Source organism: Sturnira hondurensis, unplaced genomic scaffold (assembly GCF_014824575.4).
Source record: "Sturnira hondurensis isolate 20B ecotype Veracruz unplaced genomic scaffold, ASM1482457v3 Scaffold0005220, whole genome shotgun sequence".
NCBI classification, from domain to species: Eukaryota; Metazoa; Chordata; class Mammalia; order Chiroptera; family Phyllostomidae; genus Sturnira; species Sturnira hondurensis.
The window spans coordinates 7,813,783-7,835,109 of NW_028077851.1; the positions used below are offsets into that span (position 1 = coordinate 7,813,783).

The 21,327-nt window shown below is 42.3% G+C and overlaps 1 protein-coding gene across 5 annotated transcripts in view; it reads left to right on the plus strand.

The window, feature by feature from the left end:
• OFD1 (OFD1 centriole and centriolar satellite protein) overlaps positions 1 to 21,327 on the plus strand; it is a 36,161-nt gene that overhangs the window by 5,229 nt on the left and 9,605 nt on the right. For all 5 annotated transcript variants that reach the window (XM_037046318.1, XM_037046320.1, XM_037046322.1 and 2 more), the window contains 13 exons: positions 583 to 651; positions 737 to 767; positions 5,248 to 5,355; positions 6,717 to 6,853; positions 7,179 to 7,352; positions 9,962 to 10,068; positions 11,499 to 11,618; positions 13,212 to 13,285; positions 16,125 to 16,216; positions 16,939 to 17,128; positions 18,128 to 18,258; positions 18,821 to 18,932; positions 20,548 to 21,096. In XM_037046318.1, the coding sequence (XP_036902213.1) occupies positions 583 to 651; positions 737 to 767; positions 5,248 to 5,355; positions 6,717 to 6,853; positions 7,179 to 7,352; positions 9,962 to 10,068; positions 11,499 to 11,618; positions 13,212 to 13,285; positions 16,125 to 16,216; positions 16,939 to 17,128; positions 18,128 to 18,258; positions 18,821 to 18,932; positions 20,548 to 21,096 (1,894 nt within the window). The remainder of the gene's footprint in view (positions 1 to 582; positions 652 to 736; positions 768 to 5,247; positions 5,356 to 6,716; positions 6,854 to 7,178; positions 7,353 to 9,961; positions 10,069 to 11,498; positions 11,619 to 13,211; positions 13,286 to 16,124; positions 16,217 to 16,938; positions 17,129 to 18,127; positions 18,259 to 18,820; positions 18,933 to 20,547; positions 21,097 to 21,327) is intronic.

Consider the following 21,327-nt stretch of genomic DNA (forward strand, 5'->3'; position numbering starts at 1 on the left):
TGTATATTTTAAATAGACTTAACTTTTTAGAGAGATTGAGGTTCACAGCAAAATGGAGCAGGAAAGGAGAGTTCCTGTACGCTCCCCGCCTCTGCACGGGTCCAGCCTCCCCCATTATCAACTTTTTACACTTGGCAAACCTGCATTGTGATGTTAGCATGACCCGAAGACTGCAGTTGACATCAGGGTGCACTTCTTGTGTTGTCCCTATGTTTTTACTCTCTTCCTTTTATCTATAATTGCCCAAAAGTTTTTTACATTTTATTTTTTAAAAGATTTTATTTGCTTATTTTTAGAGAGGAGGGAAGGGAGGGAGAAAGAGAAGGGGAGAAACACCAAAGTGTGGTTGCCTCTCTCATGACCCCAGTGGGGACCCCAGCCACGTGCCCTGACTGGGAATCAAACCAGCGACCCTTTGGTTTGCAGGCTGGCACTCAATCCACTGAGCCACACCAGCCGGGGAAAATCTAGTTCTTTTGTTTAATCTGGCAACGATTCTTAGTTTTATATTCAGAAACATCCTAATTCATCATTTAAACATTGATGTAAAAATGTTTACTTACTTAATGTTTTTCTCTTAAGGTATTTACTATGCAGGATCTATTACAGCTCATTAAAATCAACCCTGAGTCCAGTCTCTACAAATCACTGGTAGGATTATTTAGTTTTTATAACCTACTTTGGTTTGTTAATTATACCTGAATAGTCAAATAAAAGTAAACTTTTCTTTTAACAGGTTTCAGGATTTGATAAAGAAAACAATAAAGGTAGGAGCCTTCATCTTTATAGAGATAATAGTAACATTTTTGTCATGTATTTTTCCTATAAAAGTATGAAACTAATCACTTTTAGGGTGAAGACTAGGGAATCTAGTTTGAATTAAATTATGATTTTTCTTCTTGACAACCTTTGACAAAAGTTGCTGAGAATCACTAGGCGTGGGGAAAACCCCACACACATCTGGTGACCAGCAGTGTCGCAAGTACAGTGCTGGGTGGTGCCTGTGTAAACGTAAAGGAGACTCGCAGGGAAGAGAGACCTAGTACGGAAGAGCTGGGTTTCCCCCCTAGACAGAAGGGGGAAAACCAGATATTTTTTCCTTCGCAACTGCCATGGTGCCAGACCACGGGCTAGGCTTGACGATGGACGTTGCAGCATGAGCTTAGGCCGGTAACCTGCTTATAGTGCATAATTATTCTTGAGGTCTTCAAAGTCATCTGCAACATTATGTAGCGGTCCTTTTATGTTGTGCACTCCTGGGTTTTTGTCTGTTGTCAGCATTACTGCTAGCATTCATTCAGAACCTACCACTCAGCAAGCATTTGAGTACCTACTTTGGGCCAGCCATTAGTATGTGACTTAGTTGCCTGGTCACTTTGGAGTCATGTTAGCAGAGGATGAGTAAACTGGATCACAAGATGTTCTACACTGACTGCAAAGTAGGTTATCCGCATGGAAGTCCGGTATGGTGAGTGGTCCTCTATTTTATATTCTACGCCGGTGCTGTCCAGTGAAATTCTCTGTAATGATGGGAATGCGTGTATCTCTGCTGTCTGATTATGGTAGCTAACAGCCACATGTGGTTATATTGGGCATTTGAAATATGGCTCGTGTGACCAAGGAACTGAAATTGTAATTTAAATTTAGACAGCTACACATGAATAGTAGTTATATATTACAAAGCACAGGTCTAATGTAGATAGCTGGTGTCTATAGTTTTATTATTGCAGAAAGATATGGGGTTTAAATGGATATTAAGAAATAATCCACTTATTATAGGTATTTATATTATCCTTAAAAATAGCTTTTCAGCTTTATATACTCTCTGCAAATCCTTCTGGTTCAGAAAGACATCTGGCTAACAGCTCTTCCCAGCTTTAGCCAGCATCCTAGTAGAATTTCAGAAACTCAGAAATTAGCACACGTGTCAGGCATCTTAGTGGAAAAGTTTGAATAGAACTTTGCTAACAGTGAAACAGCCACTGTTAAAGTGAAGCGATTTTAAAAATTGGTGGCTTCCGATTAATAGGGTAAGACCATCAGAAAACATATAGGAAAATATTTCGTACCTAGCTATTGTCTGTCCCCTCACAGGGACCTATAGTCTTATCTTTCCATGTTTGTACTTCAGTGTTGCTGATCTATTGAATGGCCACAGTGCTTTTGCCCCAGATGCCACTTACCCATTCTTTTTGCCCCTAATTTTTCCCTCAGAGATCATTATGCCCAGAAAATAGCAGGGCAGGAAATTTGGATGAGGGTAAAAAACTTGGGCACTGGCTTTTTGCTTCCCGAAGTTAGGGCCCTGTCCTGTGATAGGCAAAAGAATAGATACATAGATCAGTGGGGCAGATGTGAGAGCCCAGAAATAGATCTATACAAATACAGTCGACTCATTTGGACAAAGAGCAAAGACAGTTTATTGGAGGAAGTGAAACTGGAAAAGGTGGTATTTGTGCTGCCTGTCACTACCAGAACCAATAAGTAGAGACAAGGATTGACTCTTTATGGGCACTTTATTCAGATGGCTGACGATCTGAGAAGATGGCGGGTTATGTGCCCTCAAAGACTTTCTTAACATGTCAGTCATCTCAAGCTGACCTTTTTTAGGAGGAAAAAAGGGTAGGTAAGGGGTTTGGAATTCAGGAAGAAAGTAGGTAAAGGGTTTGGAATTCAGGGAAAAGGTTAGTCAGATGAAAGGTGCAGTCCGATGATTTTCCTGGCATCCCAGCAATTCTTCATCTGCGTCTGAATGTTTTGTCCCTGGAGCACAGTGGCTCAGATACCATCTTGACGGCTTGCAGTCCTCCTGGGGCTCAAAGGTCGAATTGCTTGTGGGCCTCCTGGAATCAGGGTAGGACTGGTCATACATTCCAGTTCCTGAAACAGTAGCTTTCTACATGCATTAATTATTAAGCCTGTTAAGTGCAAATTAAAGCTATTTTTTTAACTGTTGAGTTCCCCCACCAGAAGGATAGTCTTTTCAACAAATGGTACAGGAACAATCAGATGTCCATATGCACAAAAATGAAACTAGATACAGACCCTACACCTTACACCAAAATTAATTCAAAACACACCATAGATCTAAATGTAAAATGCAAAACTATAAAGCTTTTGGAAGAAAGCAGGAGAAAATCTATGTGAATTGGGTTTAGTAGTGAGCCGTAACTCCAGAAGCATGACACTGGGAAGAAAAAAATGGATCAGTTGACTTAATGTTTTAAATCATTTATTTATTTATAGACAGGGGAGGGAGAAAGAAAGGTAGAGAAACATCGATGCGTGAGGGATACATCAGTAAGCTGCCTCTCCCACACCCCCAACTGGGACCTGGCCAGCAACCCAGGCATGTGCCCTGACTGGGAATCAAACTGGCAAACTTTTGGGCCCACATTCAGTCTACTGAGCCACAGCAGCCAGGGCTATAAATGAATCTTAAACGTGTGTCATTAATGAAAGGAGCCTGTTGAAAAAGCTACGTGCTATACAACTTTATATATATAGCGTTCTGGAAAAGGCTAAACTATAGAGGTGATTAAATACATTACTGGTTGCCAGGGATTTGGAGGGAAGGGATAGGAAGCTGAATAGGTGAAGCACAGGGGAATTTTTTGGGGGTGGTGAAAGTATTCTGTGATTCTGTAATTGTATGATTCATGGCATTAGACATTTGTCAAAACCTGTAGAACTTTACAAAGTGGACCTTAATATATGCAAATATAGGAGGTCAGGTGATCCCAGGATGGAATGCAGACAAAACTGCAGTAACCTCACACAAGGGGGCGGGGAGAAAAGGGTGCTGGGGCCTTGAATGGTGTGGCTCAGTTGGTTGGGCATTGTCCACAGGACAATGGTCCGCAAACCAAATGGTCTCAGGTTTGAATCTGGTCAGGGCACATTCCTGGATTGCCAGCTAGCTCCCCACTTGCGGGTGTTCAGAAGGCAACTGATTGATGTGTCTCTCCCTCTCTTTCTCCCTTCCTTCCCCTCTCTCTAAAAATAAAATAAATTTTTATTGGTCTAAAATCCTAAAAAGGAAAAAAGAAGAGCCCTTGACTTGGCTGATGTGAAAGCAGGCAGGAGTCCATTCAGCTCTGTTGGAAGAAAGTAAAAACTTCTAAAATAATTGATACTCATGGGTTAAAAAGAAAGTTTGCCACTATTCAGAAGGGTATAAAGTGAAAGAACTGTAGAAATTTATGGCCATATTCTCTAAATCTCACATTCTGCTGATAACTAGGATGAATAGATTCCTGTTTATCCTACCAGAATTTAGTTTACCAACCTGAAAACCTGTGTCTATGTAATGAAAACTCCCACCCACATGAGGTCATATTATAGATAACTGTTACAATTTGCTTTCTTTAGTCACCAATATATCTCCATAGCCCTGTATTTAGACTAATTATTTTTAAGGAATGTATTTAGTTAACCACCTCTTGATGGGGGTTTTGTTGACTTATTGTGTGAGTTTATTGTTTGACTAGGTGAAAGAGTACATGCATTTCGAATACATACAAACACAGACAATGTCCCTCCTGGAGTGATTGGATCTGTCGATTTCCCCACTCCCTTGTAAACACTCTTAAGGATGAACAGAGTTGTAATCTTAGCAATCTTAGTGGGAAAATAGAATCTCTCTATTGTAGTACTAATTTGCATTTATTTACAAATTCGTATATGTTTATTTGACATTAATTTGTTTCTATAAACTCTTTGTCCATGCCCCTTTTTAAATTTTCTTACTGATTTGTAAGAGCTCTTGGATATGAAAATAACTGCTCTGTTTCCATACTATAGCAAATATTTTTTCCAGTGTATCATTTACTTTTTGACTTTATTTTGTGCTATATAAAAGTTCTTGATTTTTATGTTTTTAAATATTTCTTTTTATTGCATCTAGATTTTTGTTCCCTCAGAAATTTTTCTTAAAAGATACATACTGTGCCCTGACTGGTGTGGCTCAGGGAATTGAGCAACGACTTGGCTAACCAGAAGGTCACCAGTTTGATTCCCGGTCAGGGCACGTGCCTGGGTTGCAGACCAGGTCCCCAGGTCGGGGCGTGGGAGAGGCAGCAGATCAATGTTTCTCTCCCTCTCTTCCTCTCTCTCTAAAAATGAATAAATAAAAAAGGTACACAATGTGGTAAAGGATAATGTTATAAAACCATAATTTACAGTGTGACTGAACAATGGTTGCATGAAAGGAAGTTGTGAGACAAAACCGTGTGTTATGTTTTTTAGGTTTTCTCCTCGAGTTTCTAAAAGAAATGGCCGAATACCATCAGACCAAAGAGATTCGTGACGTGGAAACTCAGACAAGTGCAACACTTCTTGGCAAAGACTCTCTTGGTAATTGTAGGCTTCTTTCAGGATTTCCAGTTTCTGTTTTGTTTTGGGCGGGAGGAAATGACCTGCTTGACCATGTTGTGTGTGTTCCTGGACCCGTGGGGATGTGAGCTGCAGGCGGGGTGCTCCTCCCCTTGGGCCCCGTTGGTAGAAGGGACCAGGCGCTGCTCTCCAGTGCTGCTCCTCCCTTTGGGACCACCAGGGACACACTTTCTAAGACTCATGGGGATGCAGGGGCCCACGTTTTTGTTTGCAGGGTTCAAACTCTCAGCTGGGAGGTTCTTCCTGTGTCTCATTGAACATTACTTCGTAGCCACTAGCGTGAGAAAACCCTAGACTGTTTGCATTGCAGAGAACTAGGCAAGTCAATGGCCCATTGGCTCATTTTATAGTTGAGGAGACTGAGGTCGTCAGAGGAAGGAAAAGCAGCTTGGAAACACCCAGTCTGGGCCAGAACTGATGCTAGAGTGCGTGTTTTCTGTCCATGGTCCAGAGCCTTTCCCGCTGCGCAGCCTTTCTGCAGTACCTTCCTGCCCTTTGTGAGTGGTGTGCTCAGGACAGAAGGGACACACATTTCTCGGCCCTTCCTACCGTTCATGAGCATTGGTGGCTTTAACTTGTAAGACAGTAAAAGTCCAGATATCTTAATCTCCTTCTGCCAGCCTTTTTTTCCTGTGCATAACTCTTTGGTGGGCGTTGGTGTTTACGTGGTTGAGATTTTACTCTCTGCCTGGGTTTGTACTTTGCTGTGTGGTTGATTCTGATCCACATGGTGGTTTGAGGGTCGTGGGTCTGCTGAGAGCACTGGGGTGAGAGACAATCGGTAGACCTGGCTCTAGTCCCAGCTATGCCTTCGGGGAGGTGTGTAGCCTCTGGGGTCACTTACACTGTGTGGGCATCTGCATCCTTCCCTGTAAAATGGGAGACCTGAAACTCATCGTCACTGAGTCATGCGACAGTCGGCGTTTTGAGCATGCGACTCCACTTTCACCAAAGACCAATAAAAGAACTCTCCGCTTTGGCACTTAGATGCTGCAAAGAGATGCCAGTGTTTTCTGACTTCAGCTGTACTCTTTGCTTTCTTTTGCCCCTGACATTTTATCATGAAAATTGTCGAACATTCATAAAAGTTGAAAGTTTTATAGTGAACACTTGTATACTTTGATTTCACCATTCAGTTTGTATTTTACTTGCTTGATCACTTATATGTTCATCTACTAATCTTAATTTTTTGAATTACTTCAGAGTAAGCCATAAACATCCCTGCACTCTCCCCTAAGTACACTTTTTAAACAGTGCACTCTGGCCTCTTGATCACCTGACCACATTCCTCTATCCTAATTTCCTGTTTTATTTTTTAATAGCCGAGAAGCTTCAGCTTATTGATGACCAGTTTGCAGATGCTTACCCTCAGCGTCCAAAGTTAGAGTTTTTAGAAATCAAGTTAAATGAGTATAAGAAAGAAGTGGAACAGCAGCTTCAGGCAGAAATGCAACAAAAGGTAAATGTATCTTATTGCTATTAACAAAAATGGTGTTTTTGCTTATCTTTTCATTTTTCATCTTATGTATATAGGACAATATTTAGAATCTTTATTAATGAATGTGACACTATTCTGTTGTTAATATTATTTTCTTTTCCACTCAGTGTCATGTCTTTTTGCCTTTTGAATGACTCCTGCAGGACACTGAATGAGGTGAAAGTAAAGATGAACGAAACTCAATATATTTAGACCACAAATGTTAAATTTAGACCATGGAGAATTTGTTACTGTTTTTTTTAAGTGTGTTTATTAGTATTTACAGTTATTTGTGATCAATTGGCAGCTGCAGCATTTTAAAAATAATGAAATAGAAAAAATCAAAAAGGAAGAGAAGAAGAAGTCTGAGGCAGAATTAGCGAAGTTCTGGAATGACGTTGAGAGAGCTTGTCAAGCAAAATCGGAAGCCCTCCTTTCTCGGGAAAAGATGTCCCTTGAGAGAATTCAAAAGCACCAGGAGGTAATATTTTAGTCATTTACTGGTTGGCTCTTTCCTGCAGCTATTAGTAGATTGACTTAAAGTCCAGGAGACAGATGGGGCATTTGCTGGAATAATCGATGGCACAAGGCTCTAGAGGAGCAGTAGGGACTGGGGTCCCGAGCAAGTAGAAGAATTGTCCCGGAAAACAACACGCAGACTTCCTTCTCCCGAGACTGCCGGGGGGGAAACTGGGTGTGAGTGTGCGTGTCAGGAGTGTGAGCAACTCATGCTAAATAAGTGGCAGGTGTGAGGGTTATGGGGCAGCCTCGAGGAGAGGGCCAGAGGTGTGCGCGCCTGCTGGGGTAAAGGAAGAGCAGCTTTCTGAAGCAGACAGGGCTGCTCATCTGTTCCAGGGGCCCTGCTGAGGTGGGCAACCTGGAACTGAAGTAGACCAAGTGCTTACCGATGGTTGTTCTGCTGTAGCTCTTGGGAGGATTCGGAGGGTGAGCCAGGGCAGAGTCATGTTTGGGGAATGGAGCTTTATGGAGCTGAGTTTACTTGATTTGAGAAAGGCTGCCCATTTAGTTGAAGACATTGGGGTCCGGCATGATGGTGAAGGGGACCAGAACAGAGGGTGCGTGGCTCTAACCTAGGGGAGAAAGGAGGGCCATGTGGCAATTCCTCTCAAAGACTGGAAGGAATAGGTCTGGAGATACTGATGGGGAGAAGAAGAAGGGTGGACGAGGAGGACAGAGTTGCAGGTTGAGGTTTTAGGTGAAGTTGGAAACCGAATGCAGTGTGCTTTCACCGGAGCAAAGGCAAAGGGCCCCAGAGTTGAGGAGTCCCGGGCTGCAAGCATCTGCCATGTGGCAGTTTGATCCTGCCACCCAGGAAAGTGGCGGGACAGGAGTGGAGAGGCTGAGGAGCAGTGGGGGACCTATGTGGGCAAGAGGGATTAGAGCTGCTCCTTTAGGAAAAGCAGTTCCTTTCCCGAGGGTGTGTCAGACCAGACTGGAGTTGGGGCACCATTTCCTGTGTACGGCCAGAGCTACTGATACCGGGGGATGGTGGAAGTAAGAGGCTTCCGGTGTCAACCCTTGCTTGGAGCTTCTCAGTAAGGCCCCATTAGTATTAGTAATTGTACCCCCTCCATGATTTGATATAGCATGTCTGGGAATTGGGCTCATTTTAGCTGTGAAAGTGAATGTTGGGAGCACTGGCCGTTGAGAGGATTGGATTGTGTACAGACTAACACTTCCATCTTCAAGGTAGGTGACCGACTAGATCAGATCCACCTGATAGCTAACAACCCCTGAGTTCCCATTTAGTTACTGGGTTCTCTGAAGGCTCTGGAGCAGGTTGCCGTCCTCACAAAAGGCACCATGCCTTTACTCCACCACCTGGAATGTCCTTCCCCTTCTCTCCCTGAGAAAACTGCCCTGTCGTTCAGACTTGCAGCTTGAATGCCACCTCTTGGTGGCACCTTCCTTGACTCCCACCGATGAACCCATTTGGGCCTCATTCCTGCCACAGGGACTGTGGATTCTGGTTGTGAAATCATCACATTGTAGAGTGATTGTTTCTCCCTTAGTAAATTGTGAATTTTTTGAAAGCATGGGGGGACTGTATCTGCTCACCTTTTTATATCCAGCTCCCAGTGTGATTTTTTAAAAAAAGATTTTATTTTTAGAGAGAGGGGAAGGGGGGGGGAAACAGAGGGAGAGAAACTTCAAATGGTTGCCTCTCACATGTTCCCCACTGGGGCCCAGCCTGCAACCCAGGCACGTGCCCCGACTTGGAATGGCACCTGCAACTTTTTGGGTTGCAAGCTGCACCGAGCTACACCAGCCAGGGCCCTGTGAGCTTTCTAACATGCCATTCAGTGAATTCTTGCTCAGGGAACACGCGAATGGAAGTGTGGCCTATTCATTCCGGGGTTTGTATGAACTTGCCAATGCTGAGTGAGAATTACCTATGAGTTGAAACTCTTGGACAACTACTGAACCACGGGGATTCTATTTTGTTAAGTTATGTTGCTTACTGTACATTGTTTCTTTTTCTTTTTCTTTCTTTTTTAAAAAATTTATTTATTTATTTTTTAGATTTCATTTATCTTTAGAAGGGAAGGGAAAGAGACAGGGAGAGAAATATCAATGTATGGTTGCTTCTCGTGTGTCCCCTGCTGGGAACTGGCCCCTGCTGGGGACTGGCTTGTAACCCAGGCATGTGCCCTGACTGGGAATCGAACTTCGATCTTTTGGTTTGCAGGCCCGTGCTCAATCCACTGAGCTACGCCAGCCAGGGCTCTGTTTTTTTTGTTTTTGTTTTGTTTTGTTTTGTTTTTGCCGAAGAACTTATCAAAATTTTAAGTAAATGTCTGACAGATGTCAACAAAGTAGAATAATTACACCAGGGATGTTAGAAATACAGGGCAATGTAGCTTAACCGTCATTAGGGGAGAGAATACATTTTTGTGTAACTAGAACAAGCAGAATGCATATCTCAAAGTGAAACCTCTTGAAAGTGAAATTGTTACTCTGACTGTCTGTGCTTTGGTTGTTTTCTGGAATTTAGGAAGCCGTCTATTAGTTCAGATCTGTTCTATTTTCTTTAGCTTACTTGCTAAACATTCATGCTTTCCTGTACAGATGGAAACGAAAGAAATTTATGCTCAACGGCAGCTTCTGCTAAAAGATATAGATTTGCTGAGAGGCAGAGAGGCGGAGCTGAAGCAAAGAATTGAAGCTTTTGACTTGTAAGTAATACACTTTTATTTTGGATATTGACAGTCTAGGAGATTAAAAAAAACTACATGTGTCTAAGTATTCTAAGGTTAATTGCCAAGTAGAGTTCTTGGTTGTGAAGGTGCTATCACCTAGTTTTAACAGCCCCAAGTTAAGAGAAATAAAGACTAGGATTTTGCTTTTGAAATATTAGACATTGGGATGAAAAGCAGAATGAGACACTATCACCAGGCTATAGTATAACCAGACAAATAATTTGAAGAAGGCAATAATGGTTTAACAAATCCTCTTGCACATTTACATTCAGTCCTTTAGAGGTAATGGTTGCCATGTGCATATAGTAACTGAATTTCAGACACATTTACCTGCTCTGCTGTCAAAGGAAATATCGGGGCTCTGACTTGATGTTACCAGGTGAAACTATGTATTGTGATGTGTGTGTACTTTTCCTAAGTGATTGCAAATGGTTCATTCTTCATATCTCACCTGGGATTAATAGCAAGATCACCAGTCTGTAGTTTTTGGAGTAAGCTTTCTTTCCCGTTAGGTTTTGCTATTAATTGACCCTCACAGTTACTCTTATTACATGAAAAAATTTGTCTCCATCTTCAGGAATGTTTTTCTCTCATTTGTATGGGCTCAACTCATTTGATTTCTCCTCTCTGCCTACCTTACTCTCTTTTTGGCAGTACTGAAGTGGTAAATTGATCATGAAAGAGAAGAAGAAGGTGACAAAAACTGGGTGGAGAATGCTCATGATTATATCATCACTTTGCCTCCACTTCCCCTGACTTGTCCTTCTAATTAAGCACATGAGCAAGTAAATGCAGTTTACTGCTCCTTTGCTTTACCGGTTGGCCAGCAGAGGGAGCTAACACATGGAACTTTTTTTACCCTCTGCTTAGAATAGTCCACGTTCCCTAGCACTTCTCATGGCCTGATGGTACTCGTGAACCTGATTCCAGGCTCTGGAATTGATGTGTGGCTGACTAAAGATCTCACCCTGAAGACCATCCCATTCTTCAGTATTTGGAAGTTCTGATGGAGCCATCTAACTTCTGTTCTCTCTTTCAGCACTCTTTGCAATATTCAATCACTAGAGCTTTGTAACTTAGTAACATTCTTTCACCTCTGAATTGATTATGGCCATTTATCACCTGTAACCATGTTTTTTAAGTGTGAAGCACTTTGGTCTTGACAATTTCACACTCCCTGCAGCCTGGTGCCACTGTAGAGCTCCATGTGCTACTTCAGACCCATACTTTAATGAGGTCAGTTCATAAAGTAGACCTCTGGCTCTTTTTGCTTACTTCCCAGTGGTGACAGTCACGTAACAGTTTTAGTCTGTGGAGCTAAAACCCCATGCTATTTTTTTCTCCTAAGGCTTTACTTCAGGTACAATAGTTTTGTAATTTGCTTTTAATATTTTTGCTCATTTCAGGGCCCAGAGGCTACAAGAAGAAAAAAATAAAAGCATGAGTGATGCACTTAGGAGACGGGAACTGAATATAAAGAGTATGGAGGAGACCTATGAACAGAAGCTCAAGAATGAAATTCTCAAGTAACTGTTTGGAATTTGTAAAGAGCTAATGTGTTTGAATTAAGTTGATGGAAACATAGCAACACTGATGAAGTAGATAAAACTAATGTTACGGTGAAAGTTAAACACGTGTTTAAAAGAACACATGTTTCCATTGATAGTCAAGCTTTTCCCATGAGTGTTTGAGTTAGGATAGTTCTAAAAAGATACAGTACGCAGAATAGTGTCCTCTGTTTTTACCCATAGCCTCTGTAACAGGTGTCGAGGGCCTGTGATTTGCTTTAATTTTTAGGACATCCTGTGATGTGCTCAGCTTCCACTGCCGCTGCATGATACGATCGGAATGGTCACTTTTAGTTCTCTTCCTCCGCCCCACTTGTACTGCTGCTACAGTGGGGTGTCTGTCAGTTCAAATGATTGTATCTGGTGGTTCTAGTGTTTGTCAGTGAACATGTGCCTTGTAGTCCTTCAGAATTCTGCAAAGCCAGAATCAAAACAAGCAAACTAAAATGAACTATATTGAACAAAAAAAATGATACAGGTAAAGGAAAGTACGGATAGCTATGGTTTCCATGGCTTTTCTATATAGCCTGAGTTTTATTGTGTTTCAGTGACTAATATCTTAGTGCAAAGACACTAAGCCAGTGTGGTGACTTTTCTCTCTAGTGCTTAGTATACTGTCTGGCACATAATAAGTGTTCACTTTAATATTTGTTGAGTAAATGAATTCTTGGTGAAGAGATGAGTCACCTGAGGTGCTATTTCTTAATCATTGGCCTTTTTTTTTTTTACTGCCTTGCCCATAATTTGTCATTGATATTCTGTCACATAGTACTGGCAAGGGTTTCTTGAGGTCATTCTTTAAAAGAATTCTAATGAAACAAAATATAGTACCCTTCCATGTATCAGTTTTGAAAGAATGGGTGTTATCTTGACATATTTTATGTCACCTCTTCGAATATAGCAGCAAACACTAAAGCAGCAATAGCTGTTAAACTTTTAGGAACAAATGAATGTGTGTGTATGTGTTTACATCACCATGGAGACCATTGCTTTATGACTTCACGTGTCAGAGGTCAGAGAACCCAAGACATTCACCACAGGAGACATCTTTCCTTTAGACCATCTCTGAACCCAGGTCGGCTAGTAACAGATGGTAGAGATAAGTAAAAGGGCTTGAATGTGCTTTCTGGTGTTGCTGGGGGGGACGTGAAGGTGCTGGCACTTGACTGTCCAGCCCCCAAGGCAAAAGGTCTTCTGGGGGGGGCAAGACAGGTGGGTTGGAAGTGACCCACTACTTATCTTTGGGGGATTTAGGGTCAGATGTATACAGTGTAAATTTAACTTCGTTTGTGTTTTTGTGTCAGTTCAGACCACCGTATTGTTCTCAGTAACATGAATTTGGGGACCCCTTTTACAGGTTTGCCATGGGCTTTTGCTGGACCCTGTCAATTCAGAACTTGAATCTCTGGCCTAGTACTGAGAGACCTTGACATATGTATGGCCATGTTCAGTGCCCTTCGGCACCCAGGTGCCATAGCTAAGCTCGAACATGGATAGGGGTCTGTCCAGGAAAGTGACAAGAAACTAATTTCCGGTCATTCTGATTCTCAGGTACCAACTAGAGCTAAAGGACGACTACATCGCCAGAACTAACAGACTGGCTGAAGAGGAAAGGAAGACTAAAGGTGGTTCTTGGGGGAGGGGAGCTGTGTTTGGTTTCTGATACAGGTTGTTAGCTTCCTGATTTGGGGCTCTTCAAGACTGAAACAATATACAAGGCTCACACTTCATTATTAGTACAAAATTACACATTTTTGCCCTTTTAATCTTACAGAATTTACAAAGTAACCATTGTCTCTCACTACATTTTGCAGCCTTCATGTTTAACCTTTTGTATATTCACAAAGGTCAGTGATGTACTGGCAGGGTTTTATTCAACTTTATATATATACATATGTATATACATATATACTACATATATATACACATATCTCGACATATTTTATGTCACCTCTTCGAATATAGCAGCAAACACTAAAGCAGCAATAGCTGTTAAACTTTTAGGAACAAATGAATGTGTGTGTATGTGTTTACATCACCATGGAGACCATTGCTTTATGACTTCACGTGTCAGAGGTCAGAGAACCCAAGACATTCACCACAGGAGACATCTTTCCTTTAGACCATCTCTGAACCCAGGTCGGCTAGTAACAGATGGTAGAGATAAGTAAAAGGGCTTGAATGTGCTTTCTGGTGTTGCTGGGGGGGACGTGAAGGTGCTGGCACTTGACTGTCCAGCCCCCAAGGCAAAAGGTCTTCTGGGGGGGGCAAGACAGGTGGAATTTGGAATTTGTAAGTATATACAGAGAGTATATACATATATACTACATATATATACACATATATGTAGTATATATGTATATACATGGAGAAAAGGGAAGCCTCGTGTACTACTGATGGGAATGCAGACTGGTGCAGCCACTGTGGAAAGCAGTATGAGGGTTCTTGGGGGAGGGGAGCTGTGTTTGGTTTCTGATACAGGTTGTTAGCTTCCTGATTTGGGGCTCTTCAAGACTGAAACAATATACAAGGCTCACACTTCATTATTAGTACAAAATTACACATTTTTGCCCTTTTAATCTTACAGAATTTACAAAGTAACCATTGTCTCTCACTACATTTTTGCAGCCTTCATGTTTAACCTTTTGTATATTCACAAAGGTCAGTGATGTACTGGCAGGGTTTTATTCAACTTTATATATATACTGTATATATACATATATATATACAGATATATATTATACATATATATATATATATACAGTGGAGAAAAGGGCAATAATACAATGATTATTTCTTAATCATTGGCCTTTTTTTTACTGCCTTGCCCATAATTTGTCATTGATATTCTGTCACATAGTACTGGCAAGGGTTTCTTGAGGTCATTCTTTAAAAGAATTCTAATGAAACAAAATATAGTACCCTTCCATGTATCAGTTTTGAAAGAATGGGTGTTATCTTGACATATTTTATGTCACCTCTTCGAATATAGCAGCAAACACTAAAGCAGCAATAGCTGTTAAACTTTTAGGAACAAATGAATGTGTGTGTATGTGTTTACATCACCATGGAGACCATTGCTTTATGACTTCACGTGTCAGAGGTCAGAGAACCCAAGACATTCACCACAGGAGACATCTTTCCTTTAGACCATCTCTGAACCCAGGTCGGCTAGTAACAGATGGTAGAGATAAGTAAAAGGGCTTGAATGTGCTTTCTGGTGTTGCTGGGGGGGACGTGAAGGTGCTGGCACTTGACTGTCCAGCCCCCAAGGCAAAAGGTCTTCTGGGGGGGTGGGGCAAGACAGGCAAAATACTCCATTGTGTATGTATACTACATCTTCTTTACCCATTCGTCTGTTCATGGACATCCAGGTTGCTTCCATTACTTAGCTGTTGCTAGTAATGCTGCAATGAACATAGGGGTGCATCTTTTCGAATTAGTGTTTTGGGTTTTTTTTTTTGGATGTACCAAGAAGTAGAATTGCTGGATCATAAGGCAGCTCTATTTTTTAAATTGTTGAGGAACCCTCATACTGCTTTCCACAGTGGCTGCACCAGTCTGCATTCCCATCAGTAGTACACGAGGCTTCCCTTTTCTCCATGTCCTCGCCAGCCCTTGTTGTTTGTTGATTTATTGGTGATAGCCATTCTGACAGGTGTGAGGGAATATCCCATTGTGGTTTTAACCCTGAGAAGCTTCATTTTTTACTTCTGGACATTTGTATTTTAGCTTCTCTGTCCCTGTGACATAATTCCTTATTTCCTTTACTTGTTCTAATATATTTTTATGCTTCATGAGATTTTCACTTGACTTGTAACCCCCTAAACTGCTCTGTACATTAGCCCAGGAGTAGGAACATTGGGTCATTTTCAATCTCCAGGTATTTTACACTTCAGTATATTTCTAGGAACTTGCCTGTGACAAGAACTTTAGGTAGAAATTTCAAAGGAATCCCTGGAGTAAACTAGGGCTGGGTACTTGATATTGATCTGTAAGGTCACCCTGTGTGTGGCTGCTTCTTTGTGACTATACTGTGGAGACTAATACTTCTTTAGGAATTACTACTGTCATGTAGTCAGCGAGTGGTCATTTGATGATACATCTACACAAATTTGTATTAGATGAAGTGAAAAGGACAAAATAGTGACTATAAATTTATAGGACAAATCTTTGTCTTTAAGGAAATTCACATCTTTTGGCACATGGTGTGACTAGTTGGTGTATGTAGCAAAAGGAAGCTCACCACATATGTGACTGTTATAACCGACTTCTCATCACCTGTTGGGCAACAGGGCTTATTTATTGCTTGTCCTGTCCCTTTTTTTTTTTTGATTCTCATGTCTCCTATTTCAGATTATGAAATAATGGTCATTAGGTCTGATATATTGGCCATAAATTCTTAAATGAGTTTTATATTCACTAGGAAACCATGATGTTTAATTGGTTGGTTCTCTCTTTCAGATAAAGCTATACGTTTGCAAGAGGAGCTCGCAGCTGTTAATTTGAGGAAGGAAGAACTCAGTCATTCTGCAAATCATGTGAAAGAACTTCAGGTAATTGTTAAGCCTATGGATTTTTTTTGCAGTCACTGTTAGGCAATACATGACCTTTTAGTTTCAGTCATTATTTATCTTCTCGATATGTTTGGCCCATGTATTATATGACTAAGAAGGTGATAGCCCACCTTAAGTTGATTCAGTAGTTCATTTCAATCTTAGTCTGCTAGGGAAGCATAGAAAGAGTGCATCCTAGGGGTCTGGAATCTTGCTTGAATGCCCTGTCTTTCCCTTACTGCTTGTGTGCCTCCAAACATGGTCCTTAAACATCGGGATATTGCCCACAGTCCATGGGTGTTAAGGGACTTCATTGAGCTGATTCATGTGTCTACCCCGTAGCAGGCAGCCAGTACACCTTAGTTCTACCACAATCTCTTCTTCCTTCCCATCAGCAATAGCTAAAAAGTCCTGTTACTACGTCAGGGTCTTATAGTTTAAAACAAAGCGAGATGCATTTTCCATGTGCCACTGTTATTTTATTTCTGTTCATTCTGGTGTGCTATCTGAAGGACAGAGCTGTAACTTTAGGTACTTAAACACATTCTGTATAAAAATTTATTTTTGCAGCTGTAATGACCTATTTAAAAACTCTGTTGGCTTTTTTTTTTTGAAAACTTGAGAGGCGCAAAGAAAAGGAAGCTCCCACAGCAAGTTTGCAATAGCTCCCCCTTTCACATTTAAAAGCATGTATTGCTAGTCTTTACTTTCTTCGATTCCAGCTTGAGCTTGAGTCTCTCAGAGCCCAGTGTTTGGCAATAACAAAGCAAAACCACCTGCTGAGTGAAAAGACAAAAACCATGAGCGACTATTCACTTCTAAAAGAGGAGAAAGAAGAGCTTCAGGAGGAAAATAAACTACTCAAAGAACAAGTGCAAGAGAGTAGAAATGAAAACTTGAGTCTCTTAAACCGTATGTTGTTTTCCTGATTTTCGTGTTTTTTTAAATTCATATTAGCTTATGATTATGAAACAACTTAGGGAGGCTTCCATTGGGAAAATTTTACAAAATGAACATTCTCGATTTGAAGTTACTTCCTTTGTGCTTGCTATTGCATAATTGGTAGTGTCACTAAGAAGAAATGTTTTTAAACTGTCCAGATCTGCCTCTCTGGATTGTACTGGTGTCCCCTCACTCTCCGCTGCTCGGGTCTGGCCAGTAGGGACACCCTCAGCACTGGGAAGGAGGGATGAGAGTCAGGTCAAGTTTGTTGTTATGCCCTCACTGCAACCCCCTACCCCGCTCCTCCCTCCTTGTGTAAAGTGGCTCTGGGGTGGCCCTGTGCCTCTCAGCCAGGCAAGATCCCAGTGCCCGCAGATGGCCTGTCACTAGCGCTATGCACCTATGCCAGCTCACTCGCTCCAATTTTGGGAATTCGTCCCTCCCTGATCCTCTAGGCCCAAGGATGGTAAGGGTATGGCCCCATTACTAGCCCAGGGAACACCGCCATCCTTTGTTGCCACCCTACATGAGTCATCCCTTATTAGCGGGTCCACCCGTGACTGAGATGGGGGAACTCCATCTGCTTTGTGCCCGGACCCAGAATGCCGGAGACAGATGCACAGGTTGGATTGGGCCTCGGGGTGGTCATCAGCCGTTTTGATGGAGGGTACCTTCTGCACCTTCTGTGCGTGGTAGAGGAAAGTGGCGGGCTTTCAAGTTAATTTGAGGATTTAAAAGAAGTTTTACTTGGAGTAGGACTAGGAAGAGTACTGTCGTTTGTATTTGCATGTGTTACAGTCTTCTGAAATTTGTGGGTCAGGATTGCACTTAGTCCATTTAATAGAATTAATATAATATTAATTACATGCATACAAAGAAAAGAAATAACCATGTAAAATCTCTTTAGATGCTTTTGCCAAGTAAAATGAGAAAACTTAGAGTTGTAATCACCAGGCTTTTTTACCTTAGGCATAACTCAGCCATCTCCTGAGCTGCTGAGTTTTCAGAAGGAATTGAAGAAAGCAAAAGCTGCTATCCTGTTAGGGCATCAGGAGTTCGAAACCCAAAGGGAAGCTCTGCAGAAGCAGTTGAAAATTGAAGTGAGTACTGCTCTTTGCCGGGCCAGGTGTTCAGCTGGTCACTCTGTATACGTGTGCAATTTGGCGTGTGTCAGGCTGGTGTAAATCAGATCGATTTCAACATTAAAAACTACTCATGTAATATGTAAGGGTATCTGTCTCATGCCAGAAAATGCGTGCATGATTATGTGATTCTATATTCATAATAGTAATGAAACCCAGAGGAAAGCAAACGCATGTAAACGTGAAATTGTCCAGTCCTGATGGTGCCCACTATTAGTGTCTCTTGATTCTCACCCTGCGACTTAGGCATATTGACACTGTCTTTCTGGTGCCTGCCCCATGCCCTGCAGTAGCTGTTCTTTGAGATGAGAGGAAAGGGAGGTGGGGAATTTGTGTGTTCGTTCTCTCATCGTTTTCTAGGGACCTGCACATTACGGGTGTAAGGCTGCTCAGAACTGGTGAAGGAGACTACGACCAATAAGAGAATTGGTCCTTTTGAAGTGAACTGAGATTTCGTTTTGTTGGTTTTGTTCTTTTCATTCTTTGATTTGATTTCTTTTCGTTCTCTAAATCTTTTCAGATTGAGCGTTCTACAAAGCTGAAGGCTCAGATACTGGAGTACGAAGCCTCTGTAAGGAGGTTAACTGTGCAGGTGGCTGATTTAAAAATGCAACTGAAACAAACTGAGACAGGTTAGAGACATTTTTAACCTATAAGTGTGTACGTGTATGTGTAAAACTTCGGGCATATGTGGAAATATGATTGTTACTTGTTGAATTTTTAGTAATTCTCACAGTAGGGGAAAAGCCATAGAGATAATCATCTTAGATGTAAAACTCTCCATTCTGAAATTTCAGGAATACCAGCTGGGTCATCTGCTAACGTGGTTTACTTTTACAGGTCCCATGGCTTGCAAGAGCCTCATACCTCTAATAGGAAAGGTGTGTTGGTGACGCTGAGGTCCCCAAATTCATCGTGGTCCTAGGCTTTTCTTTGATATTTGTTACCCCAATAATTATCAATTCTGACACCTCAGTGTTTACATTCCTTGAGATCTGAGTAGACATACGGGAGAAGCAGGGTGGCTTTTGTCACATCAGTGTAAGTCAGATTGATTACGTATAATGTCTGTTTTTGCACCCTAATTTTGACGTTAGTTGATTGATGGTGGGCACATTTCACTTCTGGGGACCTCAGTTTCCGCACTTGTAGTGGGGATAAGAATACCTACTGTGCCTTGGTGAAGAAGCTAAAGGGATGGGTCCCCATTGGGCGCCCAGGACACATCAGACTCAGAACAGTTACTGCTGTCATGTTATTACATGTGTTCACTAAGGAGGCGTGTCAGCCGCCCCTTCCTACTTCGTCAGACATGTTCTGAAGCTTAGGTCCCTTCTTTCACTGAAAGGCGCTCAAAGGAAGTTTCTGTGTGTTAGCATTTGAACTGGTTTCTTGTGCTTCTTGATTCTAAGCTGTCCTCAGTTCCATTTGCACTCTTTCCTCACTAGTCCTTGTCCCTTTCTCCCGCATTAGTTTAATTTTTCTCTCTTTGCCCAGTTCTTCTCCCTGTTCCTTAGTTTGTCTCAATTTGAGGGTGGGCCCTTTTCAGACACGTGCATTGTCCTGGAGGCGCGGAGGGGGAATAGTGTCCACATGCACTGACTTGGAGTTAGCAGGTCATGGCGTCTGTACACCTTGCTGCCTGTGCGAGCCCGCCTCGGCCCCCATCTGTAGTATGGGAGGGGTGGGGGTTCTTAGCTCACGGCCTTGCTTTGACCGCAGGTCCTCATGCCCTTGTCCAAAACTTCCTTATCCTATGACAGATTCTGTCCCCGCTCTGGGAGTTATGGGGCAGCATCCTTTAGGGAAACATGCTTGCAGTCAGGTATGAACGTCCCTGCTGGCTAGAATAAGTACAGATTATGAATGGGTTTACATCAGTTCAGGTCAAGTTTATCAGCCCAATGAGTTCAGGTCCTGGGAGGTTTTACGATCAAATAAATTACGAATACCTTTTTGGTTCTCAGAGATTTTAGGGTTTCAAGATTGTGTATCACGGACTTTGAAATAATACCATGCTTTAAGAAAGAAGGCCTGAAAAAAGAAGACCAATGAAGCTGTAGCTGGTATATAAAAGCTCTCAGTAAATGCTACTAAATAATTATTAGCATTATCGTGGCTGCAGAGATGATTGAATGTGCATACTTGTTCTTATTGTTACCTCCTTTCATTTTTCAAAAACATTCTCAAGCGTATTTGAATTTTACTCTCAGCTCATTTGTCACCTTATCTCTTTGTAACCCGCAGTCCTAGAGAATGAATTGTACCGCAGTGTAAAGCCGCTTCTGGACAACGGATTCATGCTGTCTCCTGATGGAATAACCGAGGATTTCTTGGAAAATCTTCTCAAACAGGAACAGCCGGCGACGGCAGGCACAGTTACACCAAGAATCGTAAATTATCCAAGTGCAAGCACAGATGGTAGCTCTCCTGAATCTGACTTTGAGTTTGTAGCCAACACCAGGGCAAGAATGAGAGGGCTAGAGCTTGAGGCCGAGTGCTTAGAGAAAGCTTTTCGAGATTACTGTCAAAGAGTTCGTCATCGGCCCCAGTCTGAAAACCCAATTATGTCCCAGAGCCCACCTCCCCTGCAGGTGCGAGGAGCTCCCAGGAACTCCTTGGAAAGACGTGTTTTTGCAGAAGAAGGAGCTGTGCCCAAGCAGCCTGCAGCGAGCGAGATAGAAGCGTGGATGGGCACAACAGCCTCCCGGCTCCGCAGAGGTCCTGGCAGACGCCTCTCCACCGCTGCTCTTGAGAGAGCTAAACAGACCATGGATGCTGAAATGCACCTGGAAGGTAAGCTTCTGCAGAAAGACTTGCAGGGTGCTCTGGGCTTGGGTGGTCCTCGGTGGACCTCTTAGAAAGCAGGAGGGAGCCTGGGAAATCTCTAGCCGGAGCAGTTGCATCCTTGCTCCCCCAGTGATTGCCTGCTGACCAGTAGTGTCTGTCCTATGGCACAGGGTTGGTGTGGGAGGCAATGGGATAGAGTGGCAAGTTCCAGCATTTTGCTTGGTACGCGGAAGTGTT